General features: G+C 35.8%; 1 protein-coding gene across 5 annotated transcripts in view; it reads right to left on the bottom strand.

Moving 5' to 3' along the window:
• PIK3CB (phosphatidylinositol-4,5-bisphosphate 3-kinase catalytic subunit beta) overlaps positions 1-21,057 on the bottom strand; it is a 177,988-nt gene that overhangs the window by 70,469 nt on the left and 86,462 nt on the right. For 4 of the 5 annotated variants that reach the window (XM_087430477.1, XM_087430478.1, XM_087430475.1 and 1 more), the window contains exons 4-7: positions 19,382-19,605; positions 12,846-13,025; positions 9,637-9,807; positions 8,667-8,744 (exon numbers count right to left, since the gene is read on the bottom strand). In XM_087430477.1, the coding sequence (XP_087286603.1) occupies positions 8,667-8,744; positions 9,637-9,807; positions 12,846-13,025; positions 19,382-19,605 (653 nt within the window). The remainder of the gene's footprint in view (positions 1-8,666; positions 8,745-9,636; positions 9,808-12,845; positions 13,026-19,381; positions 19,606-21,057) is intronic. The other variant, XM_087430479.1, reaches the window with a different exon arrangement.

Genomic DNA, 21,057 nt, shown 5'->3' with positions numbered 1-21,057 from the left:
CATTGTGCAAAATCACAGAATGTACTGAAGGGAAACAAAATTTGCCACCCCAAAATGTGTCTTTTTAACATGAGGATTATTTTAGGCTGATTATTTTTATGAACAAAAGACTCAGAAAGCTTTTCCTGTTACCTCCCCCTTAACTGACTAAAAGAATTCAAATAAAAAAAGCCTTTCTCAGGAAGCAAGCTATCACCTCAGCATAACATGAACTAGATGGTAGACAGGGAGGAACCTAGAAAAGCCTGTTTGTTGGGCTCCTCTCTGTGTTCTTCTGTTTCTGTGTGGCCAAACACTTGTTTTCCAAACATTTGCTCCAATTCACCTGTGAATTGCCTTCCTTCCCTTTGAAGTCCCTGACTCTCCCCACCCCCAACATCTTCTTTTGTCTTTAGCTGCGGATGGTATTTAAGGTGAGGGCTTCGGCCATTTTGGCAAGTTACTCAGTTTTCCTGGGTTTCTACCATGTATACATGTTACCGAACTTTTGTTTTTCTCCTGTTAATCTGCCTCTTGTCAATTTAACTCTTAGACCAATCGGAAGAACCTAGAAGGGTGGAGGAAAATTTCTTCCTCCCCTACAGTACTGACACAAACCTAGATGGTGTAGCCTACTACACACTCAGGCTATATGGTACTAATTTTATGGGACCACTGTCATATACGCAGTCCGTTGTTGACCAGAACGTCATAATGAGGTGCATGACTGTATATGAGAGAGAAAGAGACTGTGTGCGTGTGTATGAGAAAGAGAAAGAGAGAGAGTACAAGCAAGCGGTTACCTCAAATCATTTCTGAAATTAGATTAGAAAAACCATAAATAAAACAAAACATACATAAAACATATTTTGCATCTTTTGTAAGATAGGACAGCAGATAGGAATTTCAGGACAAAATGATATTCAATTCTTATTCTCAAGTCTTAAAGACTTACAAATTTATCACCTTTTGCATGTGAAATATAAACAGTTTATTCAGAAAAATTACAAGTTTAAAAATGAACATTTTTCAATGTTTCTGTGATAAAGACAAGCTACTTAGAATGAATTGCTGGCCTTAAAATGTTAGCATCTCGTAGTTTTTGACAATTTTTGAAAAATAAAAACAAACAAGAGCCCACTACATAATAAGTATTCATGAAATGTTAGTTAATGTTTTAAAAAATCAAAACAAAAAAATGCTAGTTATAATTCCATCAACCAACTTCTGGCAAAATCGAGATACAGGGAACGATGTAAAATTATCAATCAGCTGGCTATAAAGCTCAAAAAACTCAAGTATAATGGATAGAAAAATCCTATACCAGCTGTAAATAGCAACAGCAAAGGGTGTGATCTGAAAAGAATAACAATAAAGAATGAGTCTAATTTGGGCCTGGTAACAATAAACAAAAAAAGAGACTTTGCACACTGTGAAGAAAATTGTTTAAATATCACTCATTGTCTAAAAGTCAAAGTGTGATTTAAGACCAAGTCATTAAGATTACGTCTGCTTGAGAAATCTCTTGGTAATTCACTAAAATGATTAAAGTTGATATATGGTTAAAAACAAATGAGTAGAAAAAATGATCTACATTTAAAGTAAAATGAATAAAAATTGTGTTTTCTGAATTTATAATCTCCCGTGGTAGCAGACATTAAAAAGTTTTTATTTTCAGAAACAGCAGTAAGAAAAACCATTCTCTAAACTGATACCACATGAAATTTTGTAAAAATTGTCCCAATTCCTGATGCTTGGTCTGTATCATCTTCAGGCTCTGAAAAGTGAAGAATTTTAAAGCACCATCATGCTTAATACATTCACGTGTTTTATTGTCCACCTTCCAAAGAGACACTTTTTGACAAGCCCCAGAACACCTGGAGAACAAGAAAAGGCAGGCTTTATCATGCAAAGGACTTGCCATTGTACTACAGCACGTATGTGCCAAGCCTACACACAGACTGCATTTCTGAACTCACCATTAAAAACGTTTTGTGTTAGGCAAGATATCAAACTTTTTCTCAACTTCAACATCTAATTTCCTTCTTGTTCAACAATATTGCCAAAATCCACTATATTGTGCTTTTAGATAAACATAAAAAAAGATCAGTAGCATGAATAGGCTGAAATTTCCATGGTTTCGTGAAGTATCACTTTGTAAAGAGGCAGATATGTCCTGGCTTATGGGAGGAATCGTGTGCTACCTTTAACTAAGGACACAAAAATGTTACAGATCGTTATGTTAAAATGTATTAATTCATTGCACAAATATTTAGTTAGTGTTCCAGGCACTGAAATAAAAAGATCAAGATACAGTTTCTTTCTTTCCTCCAGTTATATATATTTTAACAGGTTAGGAGTGCTGACACACGTAACTAGACTATGAGGTGTCATTATTTATGACTAATAAGTGCATTATAGGACGTATCTAGGATTGGAATTCTCTGAGTTTATCCTCTTTGGAGTTCACTGAGCTTCTTGAATCTGTTATACTATGTCTTTCGCCTACTTTGGAAGGCTTCCAGTGATAATTTCCTTAAACAGTTTTTATGAACTGCAATCTTTCTCTTTTCTTCCTGGAACTCAGATTACACAAATGTTAGACCTGATACTGCTGCACAAGTATCTGAGGCTCTGTAGAGTTTTTTCTCCCCCATTTTTCTCTCTATTGTTCAAACTGGAAATTTTTTATTGATTAATCTTCAAGTTCACTGACTTGTTCCGTTCTCCTCATCATTCACCTACTGAGTCTGTTCAGCGAGTTGTTTCTTTTGTTTGTTTTTCCTGAGGAAGATTTGCCCTTAACATCTGTTGCCAATCTTCCTCTTTTTTTTTTTTTGCTTGAGGAAGATTAGCTCTGAGCTAACATCCATGCCAATCTTCCTCTACTTTGTATGTAGGACACTGCCACAGCTGACATGTGGCGTAGGTCCGTGCCCAGGATCTGAACGTGTGAACCTGGGCCACCGAAGCAGAGTGTGCCAAACCTTAACCACTCAACCACGGGGCCGGCCCCTGTTCAGTGAGTTTTTTAATTATAGTTATTCTTCAGTTTTAAGTTTTCTATTTGGTTCCTCCATATATTTTCTATTTCTTGCCTGAGACTTTCTATTTTTCCATTCCTTTCAATTGTGTTTGCCTTTAGTTTTTGTATAATTTTGTTTATTTATTTATTTTTTCCCTCAAAGCCCCAGTAGATAGTCGAATGTCATAGCTGCACATCCTTCTAGTTGCTGTATGTGGGATGTGGCCTCAGCATGGCTGGAGAAGCGGTGCGTCGGTGCGCGCCCGGGATCCAAACCCGGGCCGCCAGCAGCGGAGCGTGCGCACTTAACCGCTAAGCCACGGGATTGGCCCTGCCCTTAGTTTTTGGAGCATTTTTCAAATAACTGCTTTAATATCTTTGTGAGATAATTTCAACATCTATGTCATCTCAGCATTGGCCTCTGTTAATTACCATTACATACATCGTTACATATGACTTGTGATTTTCCTAGTCCTTTATATGCCAATTAATTTTGAATTGCATCCTAGACATTTGGACCATTATGTTATAAAACTCTGGGTTTTGTTTATATCCTAGAGAGAATGTTGATATGTTCCTTTTAGGAGACAATCGTTAGGTTCAGGCTGCAAGTTCCAACAAGCCTTCTTGTCAGCTGTGGTTCCAATACCAGTTTAGTATTCAAATCCTTTGCAGGGCTATTTGGATCTATCCCATGTGTGCAGCATACACTGACCAGCCTGAGACCTGGGTGGTAATTTATGCCACAGTTCAGTTCTCAAAGTATGTCGGCAGTTAAGACTGAGATCCACATATGTACATCTCAGGGATAAACCTATAAGCATAAACAACTTTAAGGGGTTGCTTTCCTGAGCTCTTTCCACTCTGCAATCATCCAAGTATTCTTGGTTGCCTGGGGCTCTCCAGTCACAGCCAGAAAGCTAAGGCTTTATTCACCTGCATTTCCTGCAACTATGCCAAACAACAGAAACACAAAAGGGGGTGGGGGTGGGAGACCAATGAGGATTCACCCCATTCTCCTGGAACTACAACACCCTTAATCAGAGAAGAAGGTTCAACTCTCTGCATTTTGGGTGTGTCCTCCTTGTTCTTGCCACAGTTCTTAGAGACTGGGGAGAATGAGAACAGAGAAAAGAACTGAAACAAAAAAGAAAGAAAAAAGGGGGGGAGGGGGAGATGCTCACTCTCTCTGAGAGGGAGAAGACCCCTTTCCCACTAAAGCAAAAACTAGACAGCTTCTTGAGCTCTCTCTGACTACATTAATGCCACCTTCTAGATTTGGGGCAGCACTGAGTTCAGGCTTCTGCTGAATATTAAGACGCACACCTGAAAAGCGAAATGCTACAAAGCTGGGAAAAGACTGACCAAGAAGCTGTATGCTACAGAATTCTAAGTATTCTCACAGGGTTGAAAGATAGTCAAGTGCCAGTCAGGCAGAGTAATGAATCTCATTGAACACCTAGGATTTTCATTACAGACTCCAGAGAATCATGTGCCCTGTAAGATCTCTGGGACTGGTGAATATAACGGATTTCACTCCCGTGAGTAGGTTATACTATATGACATAGCTGACTTTAAGGAAGGGAGATTATCTTTCATGGTCCTGACCCATTAGTGAGTCCTTAAAAGGGACCAGGCCCTTCCTGGCAAGAGATTCAAAGCATAAGGATTCAATGCTTGAGAAATTCTCTGTTTCCAAATTTAAAAATGAATAGAGCCACATAGCCAGGTCCTGAAAAATGCCTCTAGGAACTGAGAACAGTCCCCAGCCAACAGCCAGCAAGGAAATGAGAGCTTCAGTCTTACAACTTCAAGGAACTGAACTTGGCCAATAACTTGAACCATCTTTGAAATAGATTCTTCCCCAGAGCCTTCAGGAAGGAATGCAGCCCAACACCTGGATTTCAATCTTGTAAGACCATAAGCAAAAAACCCAGCCATACCATGCTCAGATTTCTGACCAACAGAAATGTGAGCTAATAAACAGGTGTCGTTTTAAGCTCCCTAGGTTTGTGGTAATTTGTTACACAGCAATAGAAAACAAATTTAAGGGGCTACTATGAACTTAATGCCAATAACTTTAACAACTTAAAACAAATTCTTCAAAAGACAAAAATTACCAGACACAAAAGACAGAAAATCTGACTATCTATATATCCATTAAAAAATCATATATCTAATTAAAAACCTTCCCACAAAGAAAACTCCAAGCTCAGATGGCTTAGAGTAAATACTACCAAATATTTAAGGAAGAAATAATACCAATCCTAAATAAACTTGTTCAGAAAACTGAGCAGGGGAAGGTTTCTCAAGTCAAGGCCAACATTAGCCCGATACCAAAATCAGAGAAAACCATTACAGATAAAGAAAAGTAGAGACCACTATTCCCCACGAGCATAGACATAAAAATCCATAACAAAATAATAATAAGTTGAATCTAGCACTTTATAAAAAGGCTACTACATCTTCCCCAAGGGGGGCATATTTCAGAAATGCAACATTGGTTTCAACTCTTGAAAATCAATCAAATTAACAGACTAAAATATAAACACCATATGATCATCTCAAAAAATACAGAAAAAGCATTTGACAAAGTGTAACCCTTTTTTATCCTTTTCAGAATAAAAACTCTCAGCAAAGTAGGAAGAAAAGAGAATTTCTTGAATAGAGGGTATCTATGAAAAATTTACAGCTAACATTATAATTAAAGTTGAAAGACTGAATGCTTTCTTTTAAGATGAAGAATAAAACAAGGATGTCTACTCTGATGGTTAATTTCATGTGTCAACTTGATTGGGCCCTGGGGTGTCCAGATATTCTGGGTGTTTTCTGATAAGATTAACACTTAAACAGTAGACTGACTGAAGCAGATTGCCCTCCCTAACATGGCTGACCCTAATCCAATCAGTTGAAGAATTGAATAGAACAAAAAGGCTCACCCTCCCCAGAGTAAGAAAGAATTCTTCCTGCCTGAATGTCTAACTGAAACATCAGCTCTTCCTGGGTCTTAAGCTGCTGGCCTTCAATAGGAACTACAGAAAACGCTTTCCTGGTTCTCAGGACTTCAGACTCAGTCTAGAACTAAACTATCAGCTCTCCTGGTTCTCCAGTTTGCCAGCTAACCCTGCAGATTATGGGACTTCACCAACTCCATAACCATGTGAGCCAATTCTTTAAATAAACGCACACATACACACCCTATTGGTTCTGTTTATTTCTCCAGAGAATCCTGACTAATACATCCACTCTCATCACTTCTATTTAATACTGAAGGTCCTAGCCAGAAACAAGATTGGAAAGGAAAAAGTAAAGCTGTCCCCCCGACCACTATTTTTTTTTTCCAGAGATCTCTTCAATGTTGTACTGGAGCTCCTGTGTAGCCATTAAAAAGAAGGAGGTGTGGGGGTGGGCAAAATGAATGATGGGAGTCAAAAGGCACAAACTTCCAGTTATAAAAATAAATAAGTCATGGGGATGTAATATACATCATGGCAACTGTAGTTAATACTGTATTGCATATTTGGAAGTTGCTAAGAGAGTAAATGTTAAAAGTTCTCATCATAAGAAAAAAAATTCTGTTAACTATCTATAGTGACAGATGTTAACTAGACTTATTATGGTGATCATTTCACAATATATACAAATATTAAATCAGTATATTGTACACTTGAAACTAATGTAATGCTATATGTCAATTATACCTCAATAAAAAAAGAAAATAGGGGCCGGCCCCATGGCGCAGCGGTTAAGTGCGCGCGCTCTGCTGCTGGTGGCCTGGGTTCGGATCCCAGGTGCGCAGTGATGCACTGCTTGTCAGGCCATGCTTTGGTGGTGTCCCACATAAAGTGGAGGAAGATGGGCATGGATGTTAGCCCAGGGCCAGTCTTCCTCAGCAAAAAAAGAGGAGGATTGGCATGGATGTTAGCTCTGGGCTGATCTTCCTCACAAAAAAAGAAAAAAAGAAAAAAGAAAATAAAAGAATAAGGTGTATCTAAAGAAAGTCATGTCATAACAGCATTAACTCACTTAAATTCAACTACATAACCCCACCGGAAAAAGAAAAGAATGGGGAAGGGAGGGATACTTAAACAGTACATATCATTAAGCACATTACTCCTAAGAACATATAACCACAAACAATAGAATCAATCAGCTTGAAAAAGCTGATGGAAGTTGGCAAAACCTATGAAATAAAATGTCACTGACAAAAAAATAATTTCTTCCATTACTGACAAAGAAATAAAGCATAATTCTCAAGAAAATAAAGCATATAGTGAAGAATTTTTTGGTCTGCTTCAGGAAGAAATTGAGTAATAACAAAAGACTGTAGAGAAATAATAACTACAAAAGAATTAAATAACTGATAAATTATCCACAGAAGACAAATACAATAACCTATAAATGGGAAGAACAAGTAGAGATTCCCATTTTTACAATGTAAATTACACATCTATACACAGAAATTACTGAACAAAATCATATATATATATTATACTCCATATGACTCGAAGGTAGATTTGTCTATATGTGATTTCTGCCTTTAGGAATATAACACCATCCCTTTTTTGTTTAAAGAACCAACCTATCAACAAAATAAACACAACCAAAACCCCTTCAATCCCCAAACCGTATGTTCATATATATTCGTATAGAGATGGAGGTCACTCAGAAGGCTCATTGACCTTGAATTCCATATAATGGAGAAGAGATCAGTAACTTTTTCTTTAATCACGTTTGGACTTTTTTACGTGTTGCAACAATCATGTTATAGTTTTGCAATCGGAAAATAATAAAGGAAAATTTAAATTAAAGGAAAAAATAGAATTACCACTAAAATAGAAAACAAAGGACAATTGGCATAAGCACACATTAAAAATTAAAATCTAGCTGAGACTATAAGAGCGAAAAGGCCCTTATTTTAATGAGAGCTAACCAAAGAATCTTTAACATCCATTTACAAAAGCAAGCCATTGGTAATCTTTGGCAAGGTGCTCCTGAATATATCCTCATGCCAGCAAACATCTCAAACTAACTGAATCTCTTTCTTGGATCACAAAACTATTCACTTAATTTCCTGCCAAGCAAAATAGGGGAAAATGCATGCTTTACACTTTGAGACAAAATGCCTTGCTAAGTCTTTACTTAATTGTATGGGGTTGTGCAATAAATCCCCACGTGTTAACAACTTGTGGTCTATAATGCAGTCATCTATTTTCTTCCAGGAAATGGTATTACATTTTCTCTGTGTTCAGCAAGTTTAAAAGAAGAAAAAAGGCTGAGAGAGGAAGCTGAGAGCAGCTCTAAGCAAGGCTGAGAAAGGAGAGTAAGTTTGCACAGAAACATGTGACCTATAGTTTTGGCTTAAATTTCACTTGTAGAATTCATGATCTAGAAGCAATTTCTCCTATACATAATATATACTGGAAAGTATATACATAATATATACTGGAAAAATGTCAATCTATCCAGTATATCTCCAACTATTCAAAGAATACTTTAAAACAAAAATTCTTAATTGTCTTACAATAAATTGCCATATTCTATCTCATGTAACTGACCAGTGTGGGTAAAATTTAACCTCCAATGTGATGTTCATTGACCATATCATGAGTTATTCAAATAATGGAGCAGGTGACAAATTCAAATCTTAGCAAGTACTCACTTTTACAGTTTCTTCTGTGTTAAGTTTATTTCCCTTAATCAAGACAATTTGGAAAGGGTTGTTATTTTCCCAAACATGCTGCAAAACAATGAAATAAAGTATTTTAATGAAAGAAATGAATATTTTATGGTAGCAATGAAATCATCTTATCAGTTCTCATGTCCATTGGCAAAATAATGAAAACACACCTCTGAACTAACAACTGAAAATCACATATATTAAATTAAGCATCATAACCACTAGCACTTAGTTCTCATGGCAAAACACAAGCAACATTCCAATACTGCTAAGAGACTCAAGAAATTAAACACCATAAACAAAACAGTATTAAAAGCTTTGGCTAAATTAAGAATTGATCACAAATTAATTTACGAATAATATCTTAATCAACAGGGAGTGGTTAAATATACAATTTGTTAAGATTCAATAACTATTTAAAAAATGTTAACAGTTTCAACGAACACAAACTTAAGATTTACTTTATACAACTATATTACATTCTGGAAAAAATGGTACCTTTGAGACATTTAAAGTCTAAAAGTATTCAATAAGAAGACAGGCAAATTATACCAAAAACACTATCACAGCTAAGCTGATAAAAATGAAATATACTGGTAAATCAACTATTTCTGCATATCTAACTTTTCTACTACAATGTCTCAAATTGCTCACTGAAGTCCTATTTAGCTTTGATCTCAAAAAACCTCTAATTTAATGGCATTTTTCTTTGGCACCAAAAGAACACCAAAAATAAAAATGGTATATTTACATTTATACGTAGCTTGAGTAAGGAAAAAGAACAGTAGCTAGAAAAATAATTATTAATAAATGATGATGGATCTTTGGCAAATATGCATCGGTTTCCACAGAAGGAGAAGTGAGCAAAGAAAATCCACATGAGGCTTAAGCATACAACCTAACAAAATCACATGCCTTTTGGGGTTACCAAAGGTTCACACATGAAACTTACAGAAATAATTCGCGTTTTCTTTGGTGGTAAAGGAAGGGGAAGGTTAGATGAATTTCGATTTATGGCAGCCTCTATGGCAATCATTTCCTGTTCATACATCTTTTTGATCTTGCAACATTCCACAAGTATAAAATGGGGCAAGGTCCTGTTCATTACACAGTTCCGGATATACTACAGTGGCAAGAAAGAATAAGGTAAGGATTTTCAAGCAAATACTTAAATCAATATTAGAATAAAATTAAGCTGAACACTATACCAAATGCACTGTGAAAGGATATCTTAACTCGATGTCAATAATATGAAAAATTAAAATCACAACATAAAATAGCTACCATTAATTGAACACCTAAGTATCTAAGAACTGAGTTATACATTTCTTATATGTTACAGCTTATCTTCATAACAATTCTATAAGATAGATTATCCCCCATTTAATAGATAAAAGAACTGAAAATCAGAGGGGTTCAGCTACACACCTAGTATCTTTAAAACCTGGATTTAAATCCACCTGACTTTTTTGTTTGTTTGTTTTCTAAACCTTGAAGAAATATGTGCCTCAGTCTAAATGTTTTGTCTTCCCTTTTCTGCACTTAAGACCTGACAGTTTGACCAATCAGCGGCCCTTTCCACGGGGAAAACTTGATCATCATAGACTGTGATGTCACAGTGTAAGCTTTAACCAATCAGTCAGGAAAGGTGAACATGTAGTACACATGTGGCCATTTCTTAAGTCCTGAGGTAGGCAACTCACACTTTCCCATGAATCCCTGAAGTAAACCTGGTACCTTTTCAGCACAGGACTCTAGGCAACCATTACTGTCTCCACAGAAAAAAAACCTCCTGGCCATCCCAGCCTGATGTTCTCTTTTATTTCCACGAAACCAAGATGACTCCCCAGAGGCATATAAGAAAAGGGGTGGTTATTTACATTACCAAAGATTCCTAACAAACTGAATAGAGGAATCCAATGTATTCCTCAGAAGAATAAATTTTCTAAACAGACATAAAGTGTGGTTCAATGTACTGTATTCAATTCAGAATCACCAAAAATACATTTTTTTGAAATAAAAAAAATATCCACAATGGCCTATAAGTGGGAGTTACATGACATTATGATAAATATATTCATTCAAAAACTTTTCACTATGAAAAATGTATCTTTCCATTTCCTTCACATTCCTTTGCCTACGTCATGTATTTTCTATCTCACATGACCTTGTACAAAAATGCACACATATCTTCATTTTAGTTTACAATGACAAATTCTAGTTTTCGGCAAAACAATATACCTTCCCTTTATCAAGTTAAAAAACAAAAGTGTTAAATTAAGAAGCAGGAGGCTACTTTAAAAATGGCACAACATGAAAGGAAGAAGTCAGTACTTCTACGCTACCACCAAGCACTTTTCATCTTCCTTCTTCCTTTCCTGGGCTAGAGTTCACGAACTTACTATAGAATGCCAAAGCTGTGCACAAAAGTTGTAACTGCTACTCGACTTTCTATCTAGTAAACCACAAGAATTAAGGGCCACACCAAAAATCTTTTCAGATTTCTTTTCAGAAAAGTATAAAGTCCCGTTACCTGCTAATAAATCACAGCTCCTTATTCTCAAACAGACATCACTTAATATTTGGCATGCCTATATCCCTCTCGCTTCAAACAAAACAACAAAAATTACGAATAACAGTGATCACATATTTTTCTAAACTCCTGCTATTTACCTAACTATTTATGTAACTTGGCACTTCGCCTATTATTCTTTATGTAATGACCATTTTTCAGTCTCCAAATGTAATTTCAACAAATTATCTTCAAGTTCCTTGAAGGCAAAACCAGGATCCTATTCTTAAATAGCATACCTTACAGTGGGAGAAGGAGTGCTACACTGCACATATCTTGTTTAAACTCTTCTTTACTCCAAAAATAATTCAGTGACTTGCATAAAGCATATACTCAAAGAATTCATGACTAAATGAAAATAAATATATCAAAGACTAAGGAAGGCTTTTGAGGATGGTCAAACCTAACGCTTACAAAATTCTTACCACATATGGAAGTAACAAAAAAAGGGTGGAAGGGAGATTACATACATAAATATTAGACTGAAATCGAAAAGTTCTCTAATTCACAATGAAAATTTATATTATTTTACCTAGTTAACTAATAATCACAAATAAGTTTTTATACAATTCAATTAATGACCATTTAACCAAAATATTTTACATTTTACTTCCCCCAGAATATTCATATCTAAATCATTATGTCTATATGATGACATAGTAGGCAGCTATAACAAATTGTATTAAGAATTCACGGGGGGCTGGCCCCGTGGCTTAGTGGTTGGGTGCGCGCGCTCTGCTACTGGCGGCCCGGGTTCAGATCCCGGGCGCGCACCGACGCACCGCTTCTCCAGCCATGCTAAGGCTGCGTCCCACATACAGCAACTAGAACGATGTGCAACTATGACATACAACTATCTACTGGGGCCTTGGGGGAAAAAAAAAGGAGGATTGGCAATAGATGTTAGCTCAGAGCTGGTCTTCCTCAGCAAAAAGAGGAGGATTAGCATGGATGTTAGCTCAGGGCTGATCTTCCACACACACACACACACACACACACACACACACACAAAAGAATTCATGGGGCCAGCCCGGTGGCACAAGTGGTTAAGTGCGTGCGCTCCGCTGTGGCGGCCCGGGGTTCACCAGTTTGCATCCCGGGCGTGCACCAATGCACTGCTTGGCAGGCCATGCTGTGGCGGCGTCCCATATAAAGTGGAGGGAGATGGGCACGGATGTTAGCCCAGAGCCAGTCTTCCTCAGCAAAAAAACAAGGAGGATTGGCAGATGTTAGCACAGGGCTGATCTCTTCACACACAAGAAAAGAATTCATACTGCTATAGGAAATTATGCTATAACACTGAAACAATCAAAAGAGAAGAATGCAAACATTACTAATCAATACACATGAACATATATAATCATTACACCAAAAATATATATCACTGCAAGTAAAATAACAAAAACATGCCAAAATATTGACAATGGTTATCCCAGAGGTAGGTACGATTATGAATATGTATTATTAATTCTGTATAATTTTCTGTAGGTTCCAAATGTTCTACTGTGGCAATACATTTTTTTGATCAGAATTTCAGATTGTTAAATACACACACACCTCCCTGGTGAACTGACAGTTAATACGCATACCTGGAACTGAATTAGTGGGTGATCACCAAACACGTATTCTACTCTTCCACTGACTTGTAACACATAATCATAAGGGCTAACTTCATCTTCTTTCCCATGAATAGTCAAACGTTTTTGGATTGCCAATTCATTTATTTTGATAGGATTCATATTAGGAGATACTTGAAAGCTAAACACATCCTAAATAGAGGAGTAGAAAAAAGGAGCAATTTTATATTTGTGCTGAAAAAAATCACGCTTTATATTCATACTTATTACTACATTATATACATCCCTATATAATATTCATACATATATATCCTTTATGTTTAATATTCCAGTAAGTTTTCCTATTTTCTAAATATAATATGTCCATGTCATATTTGTTAAGATTTCTGATTATTAGCAAGTCATCTTACCCTATACGGAGTACCACAGCTCCCACAGGTCAGATTAACATTTAACTAAAGTTTACTATTATTTAACTAAACTTTATCATCAGGTTTACCATCAAGTTTATCACGTGCATTTCCCAGTGAATATCTTTCTTTAAAAAAGTTACAAAAATACCTGTAGTTGATCAAATTTAGTCCATTTTAAGAAAAGAATTATAGATTGTCACTCATAAGAAGAGATCTATACTTTTTTACCATTTGAACCATAAATTAACAATTCTGTCCAATTTTACAAACATGTAAAAAGAAACATACAACTTTTAATGAAAAATGAAGATATAGTAGAAATAGAATATTATTAAGTCTGTTCACCGTAAGTCTGAAAGGTACAGATAGTAAAAGTTATTTAATAATAGCTGAATCCTGATATAATCTAGCAAAAAAATTTCCCACCATATGATCATATATCAAAGATATAAGAAAGCTCACTATCTCCCAAGGCAGCCAGCTGCTATTCTGGACAACTGTGATTGCTAGAAAATTCTCTATACTGACCTGAAATTGATTTTGCAATATTTTCTACCAAATTAATTTAAGTGATCTCCCACAAAGTATCTCAAATTCAAACTTTTAAAAGCTAAACTTACTGAGTGTTCCAATCTATTTTCTCTAATATTTTTACTCTTTTTCTCCCATATTTTCTCTGAGTGGTGCCGTATGCATCAAAGTACACAAGCTAGGATCCACGGAGTCATTTGAGAAGTCTTTGACTCCCCTTTTCTCCCCCAACTCACTTCCCAATAAGATACCAATGATCTTATATCCTAATGGGCTGCCAGCTGTTACCTTCTCCCCATCTCCTGTAACACTCTTCAACTTCAGTGGTTCTTTACATCTCTTAAAGTGCAACATAGCTTCTAATTCGATCTCCCTACCTCTTGTACTATGCACCTCAAAACTAACTTTCACCCAGCTTAGAAAGTAAACTAACTTTCACCCAGCTTAGAAAGTAATCTATCTTTAAAAGGAGAGCCAAAAAGAGATGTGATACTCTTTTTTAACATAATACAAATGGTCACAACTGTCTAATGCAGTGCTACCCAATACAACTATCTTTAATAATGGAAATACTCTATTCTGCGCTTCCAATACAATAGCCACTAGCCACAAGTGGCTCTTGAGAACTTGATATGTGTTTAGTGCAAAGAACTGAATTTTTAATTTTACTTAATTTAAATTTAAAATTAAATACACTCATGTAGCTAGTGGCTACTGTATTAAATAGCACAGATCTGAAAGATAAAGAGCCCAAGCTCCTTACTATATCATAAAATTATTCTATGATCCCCATATACATGCTATTTCACACATAAACTCTTCAGAAATACAAAACTAGAAGACACTCTCATCATCAGATAGCAAGACCCTGCAGAAAGCAAAGAAAACAGAACTGAGCCTGAAAAACTGCAGATACCGGAATTAATTATCAGAAAATAAAAGAAGTATGGTCAATGTGTTTCAAGTTCTAAGAGCAGCTTGAAAATGAATAAAGAGCAAGTACTTCTGAAGAAGAATCAAAGAGGGGGAACTCCAAGTAATAAAACGTGTTATGTGAGATTTAAAATTCACTGAAAAGGAAAAGGACAAATTTAAAAAGATTGACAATATCAAGTGTTAGCAAAAACGTGGAGAAACCAAACTCTCAAAATACTACTGGTAGGAATGCAAACTTGAAAAACTATTTGGCAGTATCTATTAAAAACTTATTTTACACATACACTTGACTCATTAATTCTGTTCCTAGGTATATACCCAACAGAAATACATAAATCAGGGTTCGGCCGCTGTGGCTTAGCAGTTAAGTGCGCGCACTCTGCTACTGACGGCCTGGGTTTGGATCCCGGGCACACACTGACGCACCACTTCTCTGGCCCTGCTGAGGCCGCATCCCACATACAGCAACGAGAAGGATGTGCAACTATGACATACAACTATCCACTGGGGCTTTGGGGAGAAAAAAGGAGGAGGATTGGCAATAGATGTTAGCTCAGAGCCGGTCTTCCTCAGCAAAAAGAGGAGGATTAGCATGGATGTTAGCTCAGGGCTGATCTTCCTCACACACAAAAAAAGAAATACATAAATCAGCATTATTCCATGCAACAGCAATGTTGAACTTGATATGCTTTGTGTGTATGTATATATGCATACACATATATGATATATGACAACTCAGGAAATCTTAACACTGACTAGAATGAGGATAAAAAGCAAACAAAACACAGAATGAAAAGATAAGCTATATATTGGGAGCATACATTCGCAGCACATATTAATGACAAAGGATCACTACCCCCAAAACATCAAGAACTTCTAAAAATCAGTAAGAAAAACACAACCCAATTAAAAAATAGACAAAAAACACAACAGAAATACAAATGTTTTGTAAATAAGTGAAAAGAGATTCCTCATCAGTGATGAGAGATGCAATCAAGACAACAATGGATATATTTTTATATAATGGAATAATAAGTACCAAGGGCTCCAAAATTTTCTCCAAAAGCCTATCTTTTTTTGTGTGTGTGTGAGGAAGACCAGCCCTGAGCTAACATCCGATGCCAATCCTCCTCTTTTTGCTGAGGAAGATTGGCCTTGGGCTAACATCCATGCCCATCTTCCTCTACTTTATATGGGACACTACCAGGGTATGGCTTGACAAGCAGTGCGTCGGTGCGCGCCTGAGATCCGAACCAGCAAACCCTGGGCCGCCGAAGCGGAACACGAGCACCCAGCCGCTGCACCACCGGGTGGCCCCTCCAAAAGCCTATCTTAATCCCTTGATAATTAAATTCATATCTTCTAAAGAACTACTGGTGTGTCATGGTCAACCTTGTTCATCTTCTCCACATAAACTGACTGACTTGGTCAGAACTCAACTGGTTTTTCCGGTATTTCAATCAGTTTTTCAACCTTACTTTCAAATACTTCACAAAATATTGCATCTTTTATAAGACTTACAATTTTCCTGGCCAATCAATTTGCATTATATTGCTCAATGCTTACAAACAGGTATAGATGAGAGACTATCCAACGAGGACACTGGATGGGGACAGATACTTCTATGTAGCAGGGAGGGACACAGTTCATTAGTGACTATGTCTATATTATGACAACTGCGGTTATTCAGATAATGACTACATAGGTGAGGAAATACTTATTCTTGATAGTTTTACTCTACGTCCTTCTGTTTCTCACATTTCTGCTCTTGCTTCTGACATATTCTCCAAAATTCCCAAAAAAAACATACTCTCCACCTCCTACCCCTTTTACTCCCCTCCTCCCATCCCCCAGCACACAGGAGACTATTTCAAATTACATGTGTCCCTCCCTTTATTGATAAAATTATTTCATATACCTTATGCTGGCTGAGGTTAAAAAAAGGCTTAAAAGTGCTGCTCAGGTTTATTGGTATTCTTTACAAACTATGATTCTTGAAATTAAAAATAATGCATTTGTGATCTGGCCTCTAGGACTATTCATAAAACTGAGACACAAAAGTTCTATGATTACATTTATCTTGCTTCTTAAAAGCCATGTTCTACTGTTGGCTGATAACTGACTATGTGGTCATCTAAAATTTCACACGTTTTTCACAGAAACTGCTCTCTAGCTTTCTCCCTACCAACCCTGGAAAATCATTTTTTAACCAAAATAAATACCTTGTTACATTTCATCTCATTTTTATTTTGGTGTTCCCACATGTTACTTCCCAATGTTGGTCATCAGCAGTGATGGTGAAATGGCCAAATGAGAAGTTTTTAGAAATAGGAGAGGTGAAAGAGAAAAATGAATGTATGATGGAGTAGGTTGCCAACCATCCTGTATTCTGAGATTCTGTCATTCCTATTTTTTTGGTGGTAAAACATTTATTCATTTAGGAAATAGTGTTAGTAATAAATTATGGTTTTGGATTTTTTTAAATGGTCCTACCTGCCTAAATATAAAGCTATAAAGTATGTGACTTCCCAAAATTGTTTAATAACAATAATTTTACTGGTCTATATAATCTAAAAGTCTAGGAACTTCTGGTTTAATCTCTGGGTAAATATCCAGCCAGAAGAAAAGGAGACTAGGGAGAGATAGGACAGCTATACTTCAACTATATGAATATTTGGCATGTGGAATGAAGAAAAGACTGAACGAATACTTATCCAAAACAGGAAAGTATAACCAGATGGGCAAAGTCACAGAAAGCTAGTTGTAATTTTTAAGATTTTTTTTAATTCAAAATTTAAATGTGGCGCCGGCCCCGTGGCTTAGCGGTTAAGTGCACGTGCTCCGCTGCTGGCGGCCCGGGTTCGGATCCCAGGCGCCCACCAAGGCACCGCTTCTCCGGCCATGCTGAGGCCGCGTCCCATATACAGCAACTAGAAGGATGTGCAGCTATGACATACAACTATCTTCTGTGGCTTTGGGGGGAAAAAATAAATAAATAAATAAATCTTTAAAAAAAAAAAAAAATTTAAATGTGTACTTGCCCACAGTAAAAATATGCTGCTTCAGGAGGCAGAGCACTCCCCCTAGCACTGGATGTATCTGGTCAGAGACAAAGGATGTAAGGGATGGTGAAAAGAATTGTTACAGTACATAAAGAGCCTGGCTAGATAATCTCTAAAATCCTTTCCGCGTTAAATTCTATGACTGCTTGAAATCCAGTAACATTTCACAATATCTCCATTTCTCTTCTAACTTCAAAACACTTCTTTCCACAAATACTTTGTTACAATGATGATTACATTAAAATTTGTATGTCCAGTAGAGATTTGACCCATATGTAATAAAATTCAGACTGACCTAGATGGGCAAATAGCTCCAACCTAGTGTTTTCAAGTTGAATTCTAATCACCCTTTAATAGTAAAATTCCCTAGTCCAGCTCTTCCAACGCTGAAGAATTCCCTAAATAGTATTTTAAATTTGATCTTGACACTTTATGATATCCAAATCTTGGCTTAAATTGAACTTTAGTCTCAACATATCTCAGGATAGAGTAACAAATGTTTTGTGTTTTTTTTTTCCCCTAGACAAACTTCCCTTGTAACATGCCAGAAGGTAGAATTTTTTTTTCACATTTGTCCTAACAAATACCTAACAACATGTTGTTGGAAAGGAGGCAGAACTGGATAAAACCAGAAACACCTGGATGAAATCCTGGCTCTACCATTGATCAGCTATGAGGGCTGGCACAAAAAAATCAAACTTCTCTCCCTTTCTGTTTCTTCACTGTAAAATGGGGATAAGATAACAACATTTTAGAGTCTTGTTATGACAAGTGGAAAATATATAAAAAATACCTTTCACAGTTCCCAGCCTAGTATAAGTGTTCAACATAGAATGGCTACTGATATGGTTTTTGTCATTGTTGTTACCATTGTAACTGAAGAACAAAACAAAATATCCTTGAATTCCTACCTAATTCTAAGGTCAGACTCTAGATGATAAAATGACCATACTTGATACAAAGGTAGCAGCATAATCTAGTTTGTAAAATTGCTGTGAATGTTCAGATATGGATTAACTGTATATACATTCAATTATAAAGCCCAATTCCATATCAACACTTAATTCACATATTCATAGAAAACAAATGTAATAAGATGGGGGGAAAAAAGAGATCATTTGATCAAACCTTTCATTTTATAGACAAAAGAAAAATCACATGACAAAATAAAATATCTACACTAAAAAACATTATCTAGACCAGGGATTGGCAAACTTTTTCTGTAAAGGATCAGGCTTTACTGACAACATATGGGTCTCTGTTGTATATCCTTCTTTCTTTCTTCTCTTTTTTTTTAACATCCCTTTAAAATTCTGTGGTTTATTTACATCCCTTTAAAAATATAAAAACAATTCAGAAACAGTGCAGTTTGCTGACCCCGATCTAGACTAACGTAACATCGCATCAAAAATCATATACGAGCAAAGGATATGTCACCTTAGACTGTTAGACATAATCCTAAATTTATTTCCATCTTAAACCTAAAAATGTTCTTTCTAATAGTGTTTACTAGGTGAGCAAGAGCCTCCTCTAAGATTAGAGCTGCATTCAGGTAAAAATCACAAATTTATGGCAAAAAGTATTTCTTAAAATAATATAATATTACCTGACAATTTTCAAAATGAACAGCCACAATGAGCTTTCCTCCATAAAGTTTATCTTCTAAGTTTTCAAGGATGGAGGGTTCATGCTCTGGTGGATATGTCTGCTTTAGCCAATCCATCCAAGACAATCCCACAAGTGACTGAATCTTTTCCTCACTGAATTTTCGCATTTTTATTCGGAATTCATTCACCTCAGGATCCTTCAAGGCATCAAACTCATGCAGACCTAAACACATTTTTTAAACACATTTTTTAAAGGTATCATTTTGAGTAGCTAATAAAAGAGAATACAAAATATATTCAACAAAACTTAATTTAGATGTCTGGTTTTTATCAAGCAAATAAAACTGGGCAGGAAAATATTATGAAAGATCAAAAGAACAGCCAGATAAAATAATAAATTTCATGTATAGAAGAACATACAATTAGATTTCTAAAGAATACACTCTTGAAACCTCTTAAAGAAATGTAGTTGATTACCAGTTTTATAAAGATAAGCACTGAAACTCACACTAAAACTATAGTTTTTCTTTGCAAACCAAGTAAATCACATTTCAAACATGTGAGAAAGACTAAAAATCTGAACACTTTTCAAAGACTGTAATAGAATACTATATACTGAAATTATTATGAGCTTAAAAGTCAAGTTATTACTTAAAATTCAGTAAACTTAAATTTTATAAATTAAACTTTCAGTTTGCTGTGATTTTCAACAAATTATACCAATTAGTTAAAAATCTCATAGACACAAAATTATTCTTCGTTGTACTTAATTATGAACCACTTCTGCCAAGACAACTGTATATGACAACTTTTTCACAAATTTATGATTATTCTAATAAATAATTCTAGAAATAAATAAATGAACATGTATAAAATTTTATTGGTGCATTAGTTTTTAGCTATCAGATTGACAGACATTTTAAAGTTTGACAATACTCTATGCTGGATGGGACAAAGAGAAATAGGAATATTTATTTAATATTTATTAGAATTTATTTAATATTTATTAGAAATTATATATACACATACACACACACACACACACACACACACACACACACATCCTTCAACCTCGAAATTCACCAACAAGAATTTCAATCTGAGAGAGCCAGGACCAACCAAAGAAAGCCAAATATGTTCCCCAAACCAATCACATAAGATGCCCAGCTTATAGTGAGCCCCTCTCCAGCTACCCCTGCCAACAACTTTTAATCAGGCATACCTGAAGCCTTCCCCTTTTTTCAATATAAAACTTTCTCACCTCCCTGCCTGCCTTTGAATCACTGCCAAACACCAAGTTCCTTTACTACGGCAAGCTCTGAGTAAATAGTCTGTTCTCATTTGGGTAGTCTTCGTTTATTTCCAAAAACGTATAGAAATAATTACACGAATAACATGATATCACTACAAGAATGTTCACTGTAGTTTTGTTTAGAATAATTTAAAAACTGGAAATAATCTAAAGTTAATCATTAAGATCTGGTTAAAAAAATTAAGATACATCCATATAACATTATACAGTGGTGCAAGGGATAAAATGAATAAAATCGAACTATGCGTTATGTTAAAACCTCCAGATACATAAAATTTAAAAAGCAGGGACAGAATAGGTCTCACAAGATTCCTTTTATGCAAATTCAAAAGAAAGAATATAGAATATGTATACATTTTTGTT

This window comes from Ceratotherium simum, chromosome 5, assembly GCF_057802395.1.
Source record: "Ceratotherium simum simum isolate JZ-2026a chromosome 5, ASM5780239v1, whole genome shotgun sequence".
NCBI lineage: Eukaryota > Metazoa > Chordata > Mammalia > Perissodactyla > Rhinocerotidae > Ceratotherium > Ceratotherium simum.
Note: the sequence above shows the minus strand (reverse complement) of the source record. Positions and strands in the feature narration are given on the sequence as shown.